Below are 17,450 nucleotides of genomic sequence, written 5' to 3' on the forward strand. Positions count from 1 at the left end.
TTCAAGTCATCGCTGGGGCAGCAAGAGAGCAAGAGAGCTGACCCGGGGTCGGCGAGGCCTCCCCCTCCCCACAAGGAACATTCGAGCTCCATCGCCCGCCTCAGTGCAATGAGGGTGGGGCGATCTGCGGGACCCCACTCAGGACCGGCTGCCTCCTTTTCAACCCCCAGGGCACAGTGGAGACGAGGGCCACTCGCGCAAAAACGATTTAAACAGCGGCTCTGGCTGTACGGGGTGAGCATCTGAAAAGGACAGCAGAGCCTTGGCGCTCCGGCGCACTGGGCCCACACACATGAAGCCAGCCTGCCCGCGGACTAGGGGAGGGGTGGGGACAGCTGGGGCCTCTTGCCTGAAGAGCAGAAGCACGGCCTGGGGGAAGGTCTGGAAGTTGTTGTTCCGGTTGATCTGGGTCCCGTCCACCAGGGCAATCTTCCCGAGCATCTGCAGACCAGGAAGCACGCGACGGTGGCACCGGCATAGGTCTCCCCCGGCCCATCTCCCACTGCCCCCTACTTCCTCCAAATCCCCTCCACTTCAGGCCCCGTCAGACCTGAAGCCAGACGAGCTGGGCTGCAGTTGGCCCTCGAGCATCGCAGGGGTATAACTTTACAGTCAGCCCTTGGGCCCTCCGTATCCACGGATTCAAACAACCGCGTGGTACCACGGTACCACGGTACGTATTTACCGAAAAAATCGCGTATACGTGGACACGCACAGTTGAAACCTGTGTTGTTCGAGGGTCACCCGTATTATCAAGGTTGGGTGAAGTTCTTCTCCTCAAGCCAAAGAAATCTGGGGGGGGTGGGCCAGTTGTCCTAACCAAAAGCTAGTCAGGGACTCAATGTGCTCCAGGAGATCGTAGGCCGAGACCACCCGAACCTCTGACGGGGCCCTGGAGAGCAATCTGGCCCTTGTCCGTCTGCCCACAGAGCCTCCCCCGCCTCCATGCCCCGCGCTGCTTCTGCTTGACATCGCTGCGTCGTCTGGGGACCACCTCCTCCTCTGGCCCTGCAGCTGAGCCCAGGGCTGCCGGGAGGCCAGACGGGGGAAGGGTCCAGCCTGCACGCCGGCCAGAGGCTCCCCTCCCGCCCCTCACCTGCATGCCGATGACGGCGTAGATAAAGAAGAGCATGACGATGAGCAGAGCCACGTAGGGCAGGGCCTGTGGGCGACGAACGGAGGCTCAGGGCGCAGGGCCCCGCCGCCTGCCCCGCAGCCCCGCCCTGCCGTCGTTCACGTTCACCGGGCCCCGCCCCCCGCGGCTGGGTGGGCGGGGCCGCACACCTGGAAGGACTTGATGAAGGTCCAGAGCAGCGTGCGCACGCCCTCGGCGCGGCTCAGCAGCTTGATCAGCCTCAGGACGCGGAACAGGCGGAAGAAGGCGCTGGAGATGCGGGCGCTCTCGTCGGGGTCCTGCGGGGCGCAGCCCCAGGATCAGTCTGGGGCCGGGGCAGGGGGTGAGGGCAGGCAGGCGGGGCGGGGCAGAGTGTGCGGTACGAGTCGTGCTGGGGGGACTCCCAGCCCGCCCCGCGGCCCCTGCTGAGCACTCGTGCTGGCCCTCGGGGGCCTGCAACGCTGGCGGTGACGCGGGCTGGGCGCCAAGCAGTGCGCGGAGTGGACGGCGATTCTGCCCCCGGGGCAGCGGAGGAGGCGGCGGCCAGGCCCCGCGCCGGCTCTCCTGGGGCTCCTGCCTCATCCCACCTCCTCCCCGAGCTGCCACTCTGCCGAGGACCCTGGCAGCTCTCCCGCCCCTCCCCTAGTGTCCACCCAGTGCAAAGTCTCCCAGAAGCTCAGCTGCTCTGCGGCCATCAATTCAGTGGCCACACCCTGCCCCGCACAGGGCTCTCCCAAGCCGGGAGGCCTCTGCCCACGTGCCAGCCTTAGACACTGGATGACTCCGGCCAGGGAGAGCCCCCTGCCCGGCGTCCCGTGTCCCCACAGGCTTGGTGCTGGTGACCTGTCGCTAAGGTTCTGTATCAGCCAGTTCTCTCTGGATGTTGCCATCAGCACAGAGGCCCTGTTTCCCAGGGCTCCGAGAAAGCCACTGCATCCATGCACATTCTAGTAGCACAGAGCTCCCCCCCCCTCGCCGTCCCCACCCGGAGCCTCTGGGGCCTGCCTGGGGCAGGGGGCCCTGAGCGCGTCTGCCCCATGCAGTCCAGCGGCCAGGCCCGAGCATGCATGCTGCAGGGCAGAGCTGGCGGGCGAGCCCTGCAGGCTCATGCAGCCTGGAATTACAACGTTCCCGCAGCTGCCACCCAGGCAATACAGTCCCCCGCTGGAGGCCAGGAAAGTCTGTGGAGAGAGAGAGGAGGGGGTGGGGGGAGGAGAGAGAGGAGGGACACGGTGGGAGGGCGGTGAGGAGAGGCGTCAGAGAGGACAGGCCACATAAGAGCTAAAGAGAGAACGAGGCAGAGAGGCAGGGGGTGAGAGGCCCCTAGTGGCTGCCGGCCAGGGTCGGGCGGGTGGGTGTTGAGGACGGAGCTATGGGGACAGTGAGGCCACAGGCTGGGGGCAACGGAGCCAGGAGAGGAGGGGAGACCGAAGACGGGCAGGTCCCTTCTCGCCCCCAAGATGCAACCTGTGTGTCTGGCGTCTGTGGTGCTGGGGCCGTAGGGGGGTGGCACGTGGGAAAGTACCTGCGCTCATGGTCACGAGGGAAGTCACACCCCTGTCTCCTGAGTCCAGGGGTGCTGGCCAGGTCCCTTGTGCTGCTGAGGCCCTTACCGGGGTCCCATCCTCTGTGGCAAAGGCCCTCTGGGGGAGTCTGAGACCCCCCAGCAGATGCATCTCTGCCCACCCCCCCCAGCCCCCCACCTGGGAGCAGGACCTAGGCTTCCATCTCAGGGCCAGGCTCTTAAAGGGTGGGCACGGGGTGTGGGGAGCAGCCTTTGTTCCTGTTTACTCTGAGCTCCTCCCTTGGGCCACATCTCAGGAGAAGCCCTGTTTCTGGAGTCCTGGGATGGGGAATCATTGCTTTATCTCCTAATGACTTGTGGGGGGACTGGTTCCCAGTATGCTATCTCCCCACCAAGCAGCATTCTCCAGGGCAACTTTCATCTGGGACACTGGTTCTCAGCCCAGGGTGGGCATCAGAATGCCGGGTCCCCACCCCGGCCGAGTAAGTCAGCTCCTGGGGCCTGGGCCTGGCTTCCGGGTGTAAGTGCACCCCAGGTGATTTCACGTGCAGCCCGGGGTGACAAGCCACGTTCCAGGCCCGTGCGGCCAACACGGTACCACCAGCCACACGTGGCTCTTTGGGTTACAGTGAAAATTACATAGACTTAGAAGTTCATCTCCTCAGTTGCACTGGCCACGTTTCAAGCGACCAGTAGACACTTGCGGCTCGTGGCTACTGCACTGGAGAGAGCAGAACCGGGACTGCAGAGAGTGCTAACGGACGCTGCCGCCCTAGTCTGCTCCCTGGTTTATACGACAGGAATATAAATCCGTATTTTAATTCAAAGTCTTAACATGACTTCAAGCAAACAGTCCTGGTTAGGGGCATCTGCTGTCCCTAAAAACCAAAAGGTGAGCAGCGACGCCCTCGGCCCTCCTGCACCGAAGAAACTGCCCTGATTAACCCCAGACTCCCCGGCACAGACCTCAAAACTCCAAGAAGTAATTTGTCATTTGAGCTGAGACTGCGCTGGTGAGAAGTGCTGCTCTCAGACCCTGGGGCCTTTGGGGGGGCTATTTCCCAGCAGGTGTCCCGGTTTGCCCAGAAGGCAGCCTGCCCCCCTCAGCCCCACCCCCTCCGGGCCTGCTTGGACATGGGATGCTCCTCCCCACGCCGCTCCTCCCGGCTGCCCCTGGCAGGCACTCTGGGGGCAGGGGGGAGGGGAATGCCTTGTGACTTCAACCTCTGGCTCCGGGATCTGCCCCTCCCTGTCCCCTGCTCCCCTCCTTCACCCGGCAGCCACCTCAGCTTCAGATCCTCAGCGAGGCCACCTGGAGGGCTCCACCTCTGGGATCCTGCCCTCTGGCAGAATCCCCCCGCCCACGCCCTGCTGCTTTTCATCCCACCCCCAGGCCTCATCCCCTCCGTCTCTCCTGGGCCAGCTCCTGGGCTCACATACTGGCTACTTGTACTGAGACCCAACGAGCCGACCCTCAAGACCGCAACGATCCTGGTATCTGACCCCTTGTTCCAGGCCTCAGGGCTGCCAAGCATGACTCCAGGGAGAAACTGGGCACTCGCCACCACCCCCATCCCCCCGCCCAGACTACCTCCTGGCAGTGTGGCAGCCCCATCGGCTTCCTGCCGTGGGTTCATGACAGCAGCTGTCCCTCAGAGGCAAGTCACACTGTCACACCCACCGCCCTCCCTCCCCGAGGACTCTGCCCGCTCCTCAGATGCCCTCGAGGCACCCAGCATGGACGCTGCCTGCCCGCCTCCCCCACACCCTGCCCCCTTTCACACTCTGCATTCCTCACGGCTTCTGTCTTACACTCATCTTTTCCCAGGGCTCTGAATCGCATCCTTTCTACCTCCTGTGAGACCCTAACAGTTTCCTCAGCGGTCTCTTCCCTCCTCCGTGCTGGCTCCACCCACAGCCTCCGCCTCCTCAAAATGAACGGGAGAAAATATTTGCAAACGAAGCGACTGACAGAGGATTAATCTCCAAAATACACAGGCAGCTCATGCAGCTCAATAACAAAAAAACAAACAACCCAATCCAAAAATGGGCAGAAGACCTAAACAGACATTTCTCCAAAGAAGATATACAGATGGGCAAGAAGCACATGAAAGGATGCTCAACGTCACTAATCATTAGAGAAATGCAAATCAAAACTACGAGGTATCTACCTGACACCACTCAGAATGGCCATCATCAAAAAATCTACAAACAGTAAATGCTGGAGAGGGTGTGGAGAGAAAGGAACCCTCTTGCACTGCTGGTGGGAATGTAAATTGGTACAGCCACTGTGGAGAACAGTATGGAGGTTCCTTAAAAAACTAAAAATAGAGCTACCATACGGCCCAGCAATCCCACTACTGGGCATATACCTGAGAAAACCATAATTCAAAAAGAGTCATGTACCACAATGTTCATTGCAGCTCTATTTACAATAGCCAGGACATGGAAGCAACCTAAGTGTCCATCGACAGATGGATGGATAAAGAAGATGTGGCACATATATACAATGGAATATTACTCAGCCATAAAAAGAAACAAAATTGAGTTATTTGTAGTGAGGTGGATGGACCTCGAGTCTGTCATACAGAGTGAAGTAAGTCAGAAAGAGAGAAAGAAATACCGTATGCTAACGCATATATATGGAACCTTAAAAAAAAAAAAAGGTTCTGAAGAGCCTAGGGGCAGGACGGGAATAAAGATGCAGACATAGAGAATGGTCTTGAGGACACGGAGAGGGGGAAGGGTAAGCTGGGACGAGGTGAGAGAGTGGCATGGACATATATACACTACCAAAGGTAAAATAGATAGCTAGTGGGAAGCAGTCACACAGCACAGGGACTTTGTGACCACCTAGAGGGGTGGGATAGGGAGGGTGGCAGGGAGACACAAGAGGGAGGGAATATGGGGATATATGTTTACATATACCTGATTCACTTTGGTATAATCACTTTGTTATATAGCAGAAACTAACACACCACTGTGAAGCAATTATACTCCAATAAAGATGTTAAAAAAGAAAACCACTGAAGGGTGTCTGCTGCCCTCTAGTAACCGCCTCCCCCCAGACTCCTGAACTGGCCGCCGTGATTTCCCGGCCCTGCAGCCCCTGCTCCATCCTTGTAACTGGCTGCAGTCCCCCAGTCTGCTGTCTGTCACCCCGCAGCTCACGGGTGGCTCTCTGGTCCCAAGCCCCATGGCCTTGCCAGCTGGAACCCTGTGGAGCCCCAACCCCCCAGGCTTCGGCCACCCGCTCCCTTCCTCGATGGGGCGGCTGCCACGTTCTGGAGTCAGTGACCCTCGGTTCCTGGCCTGCGTTTCCAATGACGCGCGGCTCATCCGCACACGCACACCAGCACCCAAACCCCAGCACCAGAGCAGAATCGTGGAGGTGGCCCCCCATCCTTCTTCTCCTCGGGATACTGAGTCTCCTCGACGTCTTCCTTCCCGGGGCCCTGGGCGGCACTCACCTCGCCCCGCTACACCTCCCAGAGCCGCGAGCTTGTCCTTACGTCCACCCCGACTCTCATGGAACCCCTCGTGCTCGGGGGGCGAACTGCCGTCCCCAGAGCCAGCCCTCCCCGGGACACAGGGTCTCCTGCCCTCTCACCCAAGGGCTTAGCTCCTGCAGTTGCCCCTGTACTGCCTGATCCTCCCATGAGCCCAGGATGTGCTCTAATTTCTCCCATTTTCAAGAAAACTCTCCTAGGCTGCACGCTCTCCTCCACCTTCTAAGCCATTTCTCTTCGTAGCAAAAAGAGAGAACTGTCCAGGCTCACAGCCTGCCCTGCCTCTCTTCAGCCCACTCCAGCCGGGCGTTCTTCCCCGAGAGTCTCGTGAGACTGTCGGGCCGGGCTCCCGGGAGGGACACCACCAGGCGCGGCCTCCGGACCTTCGCTCTCTAAATACCCTCTTCTCTCCGTGGCTGGTCTCACCCCCTCCCACGACTCTAAATGCCAGTTCCTCCAGTAGTCTCCGATTTAGATCTCCAGCCCGAGCAGCCTCTGCGCGCCAGGGTCATGTCTCCATTCGGATGCCCTGCGAGCGTCCTGAGTTGTCACGCCCCAAGCGGGACTCTTGGTTTCTGCCCCATGCCTGCTCCTCTGGGAGTTGGCACGTCACAGCAAATGGAAGCTCCGTTTCTTGGGCAAAATCCTTGTACTCACCGTGGATTCGTTTTCCTCTCACCCTGAATCAAGCTCATCAGCAAATACTATCAGCTCAGTGCTCCAAGCAGCTCCGGTACTGGCTACTTCTCCTCTCCTGACCGCCCCCCGCGTGGCCCTTAGTGTCCCCTACAGCTTGCTGTCAGCACAGCAGCCCAAGGGATCCTCTGAGAACTGAGGGCAGACCAGGTGTACACGCCCCCGGGGCTCTCATCTCCCCGCAGCACAGAACCCAGGATCAGAAGCGTGGCTCTCCAGGGCCGACGCGACCCGGCCCCCGCCCTCTCTCTGAGCTCACCTCGCCGCTCACCCCTCACCCAGCCGCCAGGCCTCCCGCTGGTCCTCAGCCGGCCCACGTGCTCCTAACTCCCTACCCAGGCCTGCGCCCCCCGCCACGCGGCCCACCCTGTGCTCCATGCAGGGCTGTGCTCAGTACCACCGCCGCTACTTCCCATTCCCTTCTGTCGAAGGCTCCACCTGCTTGATTTTCTTCATCACACGCGCTGGCCGCACCGGCCACGCGACAGATTCACTTGCACTGTCCGTTCACCCCCCACCCCGCCCCGGTGCTCTCGTTCTTTGCTGTCCCTCTAGCCCGTGGGAGGCGCTCAGTATTTGAGGAGTAGATGAACCTCTGCCTCCCACACTGTGCCCCCTGCTTGCAGCCGCTCCCACCTCCCGCCCTTCGCCTCCAGGGTAACGCTTTAGAAGCGCAGCTTTCATCCTTCCACGGCCCTGTTCAGAGACCTCCAGCAGCGCCCACGCTGCCGGCTACACAAGGTCTGCACGCTCGTGTGCTTCTACCAACCGGACCTCTCCGCGCGCCCCGAACCTTCCGTTCATTCGTCTCCCTCCGGTGCCCTTGCGGCAGCAGCCCTGCCTGTGCCGCTTGCTCCCACCTCCCTTTCCTTCAGGAACCCCTTCACGTGACGCCACCCCCACGGAGCCTTCCCTGACCATGCCACCCAGGGCCGACCTCTCTCCTCCACCGTGCCGCTTGCTGTGGGCCGCCTGGCACACTCACTGTGCCTGGAATCTGAGGTGTCTGTCTGCTCCACAGGATTTGTAACCTGGGGTGACGGGCTGCACACGCAGCAGGTACCCCGCAAGGGTCTGTGGCCTCAGCCCCACCCCAGCAATGGCTGTGTCCACCCGGTACTCACGTCAATCTCACTGAGGATGACGTCGATGATGCTGCCGATGACAATCAGGAAGTCAAACACATTCCAGGGGTCCCCAAAATAGCCCTGGGGGAGGGGCCAGGGGTGAGCTGTGGAGGGGAGGGGCTGGGGTCCCCAAAATAGCCCTGGGGGAGCAGCCCGGGGTGAGCTGTGGAGGGGAGGGGCTGGGGTCCCCAAAATAGCCCTGGGGGGAGGGGTCCGGGGTGAGCTGTGGAGGGGAGGGGCTGGGGTCCCCAAAATAGCCCTGGGGGGGGGCCCGGGGTGAGCTGTGGAGGGGAGGGGCTGGGGTCCCCAAAATAGCCCTGGGGGAGGGGCCCGGGGGTGAGCTGTGGAGGGGAGGGGCTGGGGTCCCCAAAATAGCCCTGGGGGAGGGGCCCGGGGTGAGCTGTGGAGGGGAGGGGCTAGGGTCCCCAAAATAGCCCTGGGGGAGGGGCCCGGGGTGAGCTGTGGAGGGGAGGGGCTCAGAGGCCAGCAGAGTGCAGTGGTCCCTGTCGGGGGGATGCAGAACTGCAGGGCCAGGCAGGGCTGGGCCAAGATGCCACTTCCCACGGGTGTTCCAGGGCCCCACCCACTCCCGCTCCCCTCCCCTTGCCTCCCCTCCCCCCAGAGCATAAAGTGGTCCAAGGGGAGGGCGGTGTGCCTGGGAACTCAGGATTTGGGGTCCTGGTCCGCACGGGGAAGTCCTTCGTCCCCCACTTGAAGCCCAGTCCAGTCTGGCCTCGCAGGCAGACCTGACACGGGGGTCGCGGGTGGGGAGTGGACGTGGAACCCAGGACACAGCAGGACGCTCCCTGGCCCGGGGGCTGCTCTTCAGAGGCTTAAGGGAAACGGGGCCACGAGACAGGCTCAAGGAAGGGGCGGGGCAGGGGCAGCCGCATCTAGTCCTGCCGGCCACGTCTGGCAGCCTGAGCCGCCTGCCAGCCCCGGGCTGAGCAGGCTGGGAGCAGAAATGCCGGAGGTAGGGCGTCCTGTAGGACGGGGTGAGAGGGCTCCATGGGAAGGCTCATCCTGCCACGGGACTCACCCTGGCCTTGAAGGCCATGAGCTTGAGGACCATCTCCACCGTGAAGATGGTGGTGAAGGCCACGTTGAGGATGTCTGAGATGTGGTCCATCTGCTCCGACTGGTTGTAGTGCTGCGGAGGCACAGGGAGGGGCTGGGGGCCGGCTCTGCCCCTCGGGGAGACACCCCCAGAGCCCTGCTTTCTTCCTCGGGGCCCCTGCCCACCTTCCTTTAACCTCAGAAAACTAGAGCCCGCTCTGGCAACGTGCAGAACCCTACCAGGTCCCTGTAACATTTCCCAGGAATCGCTCAGCCTTCTTAAAATAGAGTTGACACGACCCCACTTCCTCCACAAAACCTTCCCAGGTAGTAGAAGGATCTGGCGTCTCCCCTGCCCCACCCCGTCTTGGCAAGACTTCCTGACTCTGCTGCCCAGCTCAGGCCCCCACGTGAGCCGCGGCTCGTGGACCCCTGTCCGCACTGGGCCCGCTGGCCCCGTGACTCCCTCCCCAGACCCTCCCCACCGGCAGCGTGGGGTCGTGTCGTTGCCAGTGGCTGGGGCTCCGGGGCCAGGGAGCCTTGCTGTGTGATCCCGTTTACGCGGGGCGTTAGGGATCAGGTGCTTGGTTAAGGCTTGAGAAGGACGCTGCGGATGTGACGCGACTGTAGTGTGTCATCTCCTCGGAGGCAACCGTTCTGTGAATACTACATCCCCTCTTCTCGGGACCGGAGCTGACGTTGCAGCCTTCTCCCCCATCAGGGCAACAGCAGAAGGAGAACAGAGGAGGCGCCCTGCGCTTCCCGCACAGCCCCACCCTCCTGCGCAGCCGCCTCCGGCCCCAGAGCAGCCACAGCCGCGTGTGCGCTTGAACCACGGCCCCGATGAACCGCTGAGGGCCTGACCCCCGGGCCGGCGTCCAGTCCACCTCCCTCCCCACGTGGCACCGCAGCATGGTGCCTGGCGCAGAGCAGGTGCCAGGAAGAGTCTACTGGGGGTAGTCAGCCTGGAGCCCCCTCCCCCTGCCCTGCCCAGGCCCTGGCCCGCTGGGCGCTGGTCTCGGGGGACCTGGTCCCCGGGGGCCTTACCTGCATGCCCAGGCAGATGGTGTTGAGCATGATGAGGGCGAACATTAGGTACTCGAAGTAGGAGGAGGTGACGATGTACCACACCTGGTACTGGCACGGGTTTTTTGGGATGTAGCACTTCAGGGGGCGGGCCTTCAGGGCGTACTGCACGCACTGGCGCTGAGACGGGACGCGATGGGCGGGTCAGTGCCCGGGGCCACCTCCCCCCCCCACATCCACGACCACAGGCTGGAGGGACCCTGAATTCAGCAGGCCAAGGGCCTCTGCTGGGCTGTCGAGGGGAAGAGTTCCGCTGGGCCGGATTCCCCTGGAACCATCACAGCCCATTTGCAGCATGGCTCTCACCCAGCCCAGGGGCTCTGGGCATCACGACGGGTCCACAGGAGACCCCACCCGACCACCGTGTGCTGCTTCAGGCGGGAGATGGGTCGGAGGTGGGGCTGGGCACCCAATGGAGGGTCTGGGATCACCCCCTGCCCAAGGGCCCCTTTCCCTGGCCTGAGCCTCGGCCCGGGGGGCGGGAGGCCTGGAGCAGGCAGCCCAGCACCTGGTTCTTGTTCAGCTCGCAGTTCTTGTACTCGGTCTCCCCCTGCTCCTGGAAGGTGACGATGACGAAGCCCACGAAGATGTTCATCATGAAGAAGGCGATGAGGATGATGTAGACGATGAAGAAGACGGCCATCTCCGGGCGCTCATTGTACACGGGGCCCTTGTCCTCCTCGTGAGAGTCAATGGCTCTGTACAGCAGCCTGGGGTGGGCAGAGGACACAGGGGTGGGTGCTGGGCGGGGCGGGATGCGCTGGCTTCCCCCAGTCACCGGGGCAGAGAGGCCCACACCGTGCCACCCCTGGTCGGGCTGTCTCTGGAGTGAGCGGTCGGCACCCCAGTCCCGTGCGCACCCCGCGAGAGCCAGGGTGGCTGCCGAGCCCCCGCGGCGCCCGGCGTGCTGCATGTATACGTGGCCTCTGGCCGCGTGGCTGGGCCCCGCCCTCACTCACTCAGGCCACCCCTCGAAGGTGGACACCGTGAAGAGTGACATCATGGCCGAGAGCACGTTGTCGAAGTGGAAGTTGCTGTGCGTCCACTGGCGGGGGCGCAGCTCCACCTGCGTGGGGTCCCCATCCTTGTACACATAGTAGTAGCCCCTGAGGCGGGGAGACGCGGTCACCGCACTGTGCTCGCGGGTCCCCCTCCGCGTCCTCTGGGCCCCGGGCGGTGAGTGTGAGGGAGGAGGGCAGGTCTGGACCGGGGACCCCTCCCGAGGTCACTCGAGGAAGGGGCTTCTGTGAGCCTGAGGGGCTCAGCTTCCCAGTGCCCCCTGCGGAAGGGCCACCCTGCCACCCCCCACCCCACACACCTGCACTCCTCCTCTGTCATCTTGGACAAGTCATTGCAGCTGAAGAATTTCCCCTGCATCCAGGAGGGAGGGAGGGAGACAGGTTGTCATGGAGACAGGATGGAAAGATGGGGTGGAAGGGAGGAGGGAAGGCAGGGCCTGAGGGCAGCCTAACCGCGGGGGCAGGGCCCCACGATAGTCTGCATCAGGTCACTGTTCCCTCAGCCGCCCGCGGGCTCCCCGCCAGGCGGACAGCTGTGAGGCTGGGAGCCAGCTCCTCAGACCATGAGCTTTGCTGAGTGCCCCAGGCTGGGCCTGAAGAAGGGAAGTACGGAGCCAGCTTGGCCTCTGCTTCCCGCTCAGGAGCCCCTGCCCCTGCCCCTGCCCGCACTGCTGGGGCTGCCCCATCCACCCCTTCCTTCTCAGGCCCTGGGGCGGTGCAGGGGTGGAGCCCAGCTGGGCCCGGATGACACATCTTCTCTCAAAATTGAGCAGGGGTCCCGGCACGCCCGCTCCCCCCAGGCTGAGTAGGGGAGCTCTGGGATCCCCTCTGCTGACTGCAGCCGAAGCGGTTTCTCCTTTGATTTACGTCACATATCGGGCGCCCACGGAAGATTTTGTTTCAACAAAAGGAGTTGATTGCTAGGTCTGACTGTGGCTAAATTGTTTGAATCCACAGATGCTGGTCCGGGTCCCTCAAAGGTCGGGAGAGGGAGATGCCTTGGCCAGGGACACAGGAGCAGCTGAAGACACGGCCACCCTGTCACTGCAGGCTCTTGCCGTCCCTACCACCTCCCCCTAATGTCACGGAGCAGAGGGTGAAGGTGAGGCAGGGGACGTTGGGGCAGGAGCCGGCAGAGGACGCTGCTGCCACTGGGCAGGCTTTTGGGCACTTGAAACCAAACACCCAATCTAGTACAGAAAGCAAATATAGTACGGATACGTGTGACCGGTGCATTACAAATATGATGAAAATGCCACCTGTACCTGGCGTTTGACTATGATCTGGGCGGGCACTGGGGGTCTATCGATAAGAGACTCACACACACAGGGGGTGGGGGTGGGGGAGCAGCTGCTCACTCATTCTTTCGGGGAGCGCGTCTTGGGGGCCCGGATGGGTGCCAGGGTGAGGATGAGTCCTGCAGAGACTCTGCCCTGAGGGGGTCCCAGGGCCCCCAGGCTGCAGAGGCAGAGGCTGGGGATGGGGCGGGGGGCGGCCCTGGCTGGAGGGGTGGGATAGGGCCGAGTGCAGGCCACTGTAAGCACCTGGTTTGGCGGCTAAGCTGTCTCCGTCCAGACACCCCTCCCGCCCCTCCAGGACAGAGACCAACAGGACCCGGTCCCCTATAGGTCCTCTGGGAGCCCCACCCTGATGGCCCTCCCCAAAGCCTGCCCCTGCCCATGGAGAGGGCCTTGTGGGGTTCGCTCCACAGCCCCCTCAAGCCCTAGCAGAGGCCCGGGCCCAGAGGAAATGCTCCATAAATGTTTGTTGAATGAATGAGTGATTGTAAGATGATGCCATTGTATGTCTAAGAATGACTGAGGTTACATGATCGGGATGGTGCTTTGCGGGTGGGAGCAGAGGGTCATGGAAGGAAGTGTCGTGAATGTGGGTGGCGCCCTCAGGTGTCCGTGTCTGTGTCCTGCAGGTGATCTAAGAGCCAGAGGCATCCGGAGCTGGGCGCACAGAAGATGGCCTGTCGGGCTGATTGCTATGTGGGAACGAATATCGGAGTTCTCCCAGGAAAGTGAGCACGGAAGCGGGGTGGCTTCCACATGTGAAACGACGGATCCCCACCCGCGGAAGCTTGCGGGAGACACACCTGCTGGCTCAGGGGGTGCGGAGGCTGGGGCGGGCGTGTCCTGGAGGGGGTGGAGAGCATGACAGCGGGCTGGGTGATGGCAGGCCCGGCGGGGGGCGGGGGGGGAGCCAGTAAGACAGCAGGTGGCCCGCAGAGCCCCGGGGGCCAGGTGGCGCGTCACCTAGGAACCAGACTCAGGCTCTCGACGGCTTAGCCTTACCCCTATGCGTTCAGGACATCTGCCGTCACGGTTTGGGGCTCCCCTCGTTTAGAGGGAAACAGACCGGCTCTTGCCTCGGCCCGAGAGCTGGCAGCGGAGCTGGGGGAGTGAGGGCAGGAGGGGCTCACCTTGAAGAGCTGGACGCCGATGCAGGCGAACATGAACTGCAGGAGGGTGGTGACCAGGACGATGTTCCCGATGGTGCGGATGGCCACGAACACGCACTGCACCACGTGCTGGGGAGGGAGGCCGGTCGGCACCTCTCCCCTCCCCTCGCTGGCCCGTGCCAGCCAGGGGACCCCCAGGGCGCCAGCCTAGTCGCCTCCCGGCTTGTTGGGGGCAGAGAGGGGCCCATGGGGGCACGGCTTCCCAGCCACGCCACACCCCCATTGGGCAGAGGGGATGGGACGGGCCCGGCAATGGCCGGGCTGACTGAGTGAGGCCTGGCAGCCCTGTTCTCCCCCCAGGGTCCCGCCGACCCCTCTCACCTTCAGCCCTTTGGCTCTGTTGATGGCCCGGAGCGGTCGGAGTACCCTCAGCACCCTCAGGATTTTCACCACGGAGATGGCGCTAGACCTGGGGGGCAGCCTGCTCAGCCCTCCGCCTGCCACCGGCTCTCCGCACCCACGCCTGCCTCCCCCAGCTCCCCTTAAGCTCCGCCCCGGCCCCTGGGCTGGTTTCCTCCAGGGCTGCCCACAGACCCTGTCTCTCCCATCAGACTGGAGTGCCCTGGGCACCGGGGCTGTGCTCCCCGTGGGGCTGTGGAGGGGACTCCCTGCTCCTGTCCGCATCCCCCCTGCTCTCTAGCACACGCTCTGCCCACCTAGCCTTGTCACTCAGTCCAGTTGGTGACAACCCAAGGGACCCCCCCGCCCTGGCCAGTGGTCCCGAGAGACTGTCCCCTGTGGCTCAGCGCCCACCAACCAACAGCGGCTGGGCTGCCACTCTGGGCCCCGGCTGCCCCGCTCACTCGAGTCCCATGGAGATGAGGGACACGGCCACCACCACCAGGTCCAGGATGTTGAAGTAGTTGCGGCAGAAGGAGCCCTTGTGCAGGAAGGCCCCATAGGTGGTCATCTGGGGAGAGAGGTGGCATCCTGGGTGGGGAGGACCCTGGGGACACTCGTTGCTGGGTCCTTAGGGCATTGCCCTGTTCTCTGCACCCGCCTCTGGGAGCACTGACACCTCTCATGGGCAGCGAGGCCAAGGGAGCCCTGGGTCTCCTTCCTTACCCAGCCACAGGGGGATGCCCTGCCCTCTGCTCTGCAAATTGATACAATTCTTCCTCTCCCTCCTCTCTCGAAAGCATCCTAGGCATGGTTGGGGCAGGCTGAACAGCCCGTCGAGGACTGAAGACCTTGCCCAGGCACCCACCCCTGCACGCGTGCTATATCTCAGCCCAGAGGGGCCCCTTTCTCCTCTCTGAGCACATCCCACACATCGCTGTACAATGCGTTTGCATTGTTTTGTCCTCCTTGACTGCCCCTGCTCTCTCTCTAATGAAGTCCTGTCCAATTTCAAGGCCTAACTCTAAAGTCACCACCTCCAGGAAGTCCTCCTGGACCTCAGGGAAGCCACCATCTCCCTCTGATCAATTTCTTTAATAATCGGGGCCCTGAAAGAAAGGACTGTCCTCACTTCATACTGCAGCCAGCTCTGGGCCTGCTCTCCCTTCACGGCTCCCCTCTCCCCTCCTGGTTAATGGAGGTGAAGGCTGGGGTTATGGGTTCTAGCCACAGATGGGAGGTCTCTGCCCCCAGACCCCATCCCCCACCAATGATGGTGTGAACCCGGTGTGTCCACCTTGAGAACGGGAGGGCAGTGGTGTGCTACGGACAAGGGGTGGGAGGGCCGTGAGAGGGCGGAGCTGCCAGAAACCCACCCAGGGCGACAGCCGCTTCTCTGGGATCCTAGGGGAGGCCTTTCAGTCGCTGGTAACAAAGGTCTGGGAACAGATCACTGCTCCCGGGTCCACGCTTAGGCTAGCTGCGCCCTGACTGTGGAAGAACGTGCCCAAGGCTTCAGAGACACGCAGGCCGCGGGTTGACTGTACCCCATGCCTCCACACCCCTCCCGCTTGCCCGCTCGCACCAACTCGTGAGCTGAGACCATCCGGGCTCCTGGGTCCTGGGAATCTTTCCCTGCTGCTCTCCACCACCTTCTTGCTTTTCCCTCCTCCCTGCAACCCAGCCCCTGTACGGCCTGTGTAAGCAGGAGCCACAGCAGGTCTGGTCCCTGGCCTGGAGATGCCCTTCGCCCAGGCTGTCTGTCTCACAGTCTTCACTCACCTTGAGTACAATCTCCACAGTGAAGACAGAGGTGAACACGATGTCAAAATACCCAAGGATCTGGTGACAGGGCAGAGGTCAGTGAGAGGAGGGGCAGAGCAGTGATAGCACCATCATCTTCATCGACATCACCACCATCCCCATTGCCACCACCATTACTGTCATCACCACCAGCATCACTACGGCCAACATCACCACCATCATCACCACCACCACCATCCCCACCACCATCCCCATCCCCACCGTCACCATCACCACCACAATCCCCACCACCATCGCCACCATCACCATCACCATCACCACCACCATCACCACCACCATCCCCATCCCCACCACCCCATCACCACCACAATCTCCACCACCACCATCCCCATCCCCACCATCGTCACCACCACAACCATCACCACCACCATCCCCATCCCCACCATCGCCATCACCACCACAGTCCCCACCACCACTATCCCCACCACCATCCCCATCCCCACCACCACCATCCCCACCACCATCCCCACCACCACCATCCCCACCACCACCACAATCCCCACCACCAACACCACCATCACCACCATCCCCACCATCCCCGCCACCATCACTGCTAACATCCAGCAACAAGAGCCCGTGTAGGCCGAGCGCTGTGAGGCAGTCTTGGCCCTCCAGGGATTTAAACTCTAAGCCACTCTGATGCCTGTAGCCACACAGAGGAGACAGTGAGCTCTGGGCATCAGGGTGAGGTGTGCGGTGACGCAGGCTGGGTGGGGATGGTGCCGAGCTGGCTGCCGTCACCTGGTTCCTCACGGACTCAGTCCGGATGGGGTCCTCAGCGGCCAGTGCGGCGCTGCTCAGCAGGATGAAGAGCAGGATGAAGTTGGTGAACCAGGTGGCGTTGACGATGCGATGGCACAGGACGCGGATCCTGCGGGGGCGGGGTGGGGGCGGGAGGCTGTGACCCGCCTCCGTTGCTGGACCCCGCCCTCCCGGTCAGTGGAGAAGGACAGCCGGCAACCGGGTGGTCTCTGGCTGGCCTCGCAGGGCCCTGTCCCACCTTCTGTTCCTGCAGCCCCAGTCCCATCCCGCACAAGCCCTCCCCCAACACTCCACCTCATCCCACGGCATCCCCACTAAAACAACGGGGCAGGCCCATCTCCATCCCTGAGGCCGACAGCTGAAACTCCATGGGGACTACAGTCTGTATTTTAAAGGTGTAAAATTGTGAAGCCAGTGAGAACTAGAGCTTATCCCCTTGTCCTGCTCTTGGAAAGGAACCCAGAGATGTGATCGCTCTTAGGAGTAAGTAACTGATAAGGCTTAAAGCATTACTTCTCCCAGAGATTCCGGCACTTTCAACCGGGCACAAGGTCTTAAGCTAAAGGAATGACTTTCTCACGGTGTAATTGTAGGCCCAGGAGAAGGGGGCCTTCTCAGAGCAGGAAGCAGCCCTCTCTGAGAGCCCCACCAACCTCCCTGCCCCGCCACCGAGAGGCCACCCACTTATTGGTGGGGCTGAAGATGAAGAAGGCGCTGGCTTCTGGAATGGGCACCGCCTTCTCCTTCAGCTGCAGCTCGGCCAGCGGGCGCGGCCGTGGGCTTATTGGGATCTCGGGCTCGTCTTCCTCATCGTCTCCTGTGGGGGAGGGGAGAGAGAGGTCGGGGTGTCTGTCCACGTTTCACTGTTCCCCTGGCTCCTGTGCTCTGACCCCAACCGTGAACCCCCCGCAGCCAGCAAGCCACAC

The 17,450-nt window shown here is 62.4% G+C and overlaps 1 protein-coding gene across 1 annotated transcript in view; it reads right to left on the bottom strand.

The window, feature by feature from the left end:
- CACNA1S (calcium voltage-gated channel subunit alpha1 S) overlaps positions 1-17,450 on the bottom strand; it is a 59,891-nt gene that overhangs the window by 9,460 nt on the left and 32,981 nt on the right. Inside the window, exons 17-32 of the mRNA XM_060011353.1 lie at positions 17,209-17,341; positions 16,504-16,633; positions 15,721-15,780; positions 14,403-14,509; positions 13,921-14,008; positions 13,561-13,668; positions 11,432-11,484; positions 11,073-11,219; positions 10,622-10,823; positions 10,075-10,233; positions 9,011-9,121; positions 7,969-8,052; positions 2,239-2,295; positions 1,285-1,413; positions 1,097-1,162; positions 350-441 (exon numbers count right to left, since the gene is read on the bottom strand). Coding sequence (XP_059867336.1) covers positions 350-441; positions 1,097-1,162; positions 1,285-1,413; positions 2,239-2,295; positions 7,969-8,052; positions 9,011-9,121; positions 10,075-10,233; positions 10,622-10,823; positions 11,073-11,219; positions 11,432-11,484; positions 13,561-13,668; positions 13,921-14,008; positions 14,403-14,509; positions 15,721-15,780; positions 16,504-16,633; positions 17,209-17,341 — 1,726 coding nt within the window. The remainder of the gene's footprint in view (positions 1-349; positions 442-1,096; positions 1,163-1,284; positions 1,414-2,238; positions 2,296-7,968; positions 8,053-9,010; positions 9,122-10,074; positions 10,234-10,621; positions 10,824-11,072; positions 11,220-11,431; positions 11,485-13,560; positions 13,669-13,920; positions 14,009-14,402; positions 14,510-15,720; positions 15,781-16,503; positions 16,634-17,208; positions 17,342-17,450) is intronic.

The sequence above is a fragment of the Delphinus delphis genome, chromosome 1 (genome assembly GCF_949987515.2).
Source record: "Delphinus delphis chromosome 1, mDelDel1.2, whole genome shotgun sequence".
NCBI classification, from domain to species: domain Eukaryota; kingdom Metazoa; phylum Chordata; class Mammalia; order Artiodactyla; family Delphinidae; genus Delphinus; species Delphinus delphis.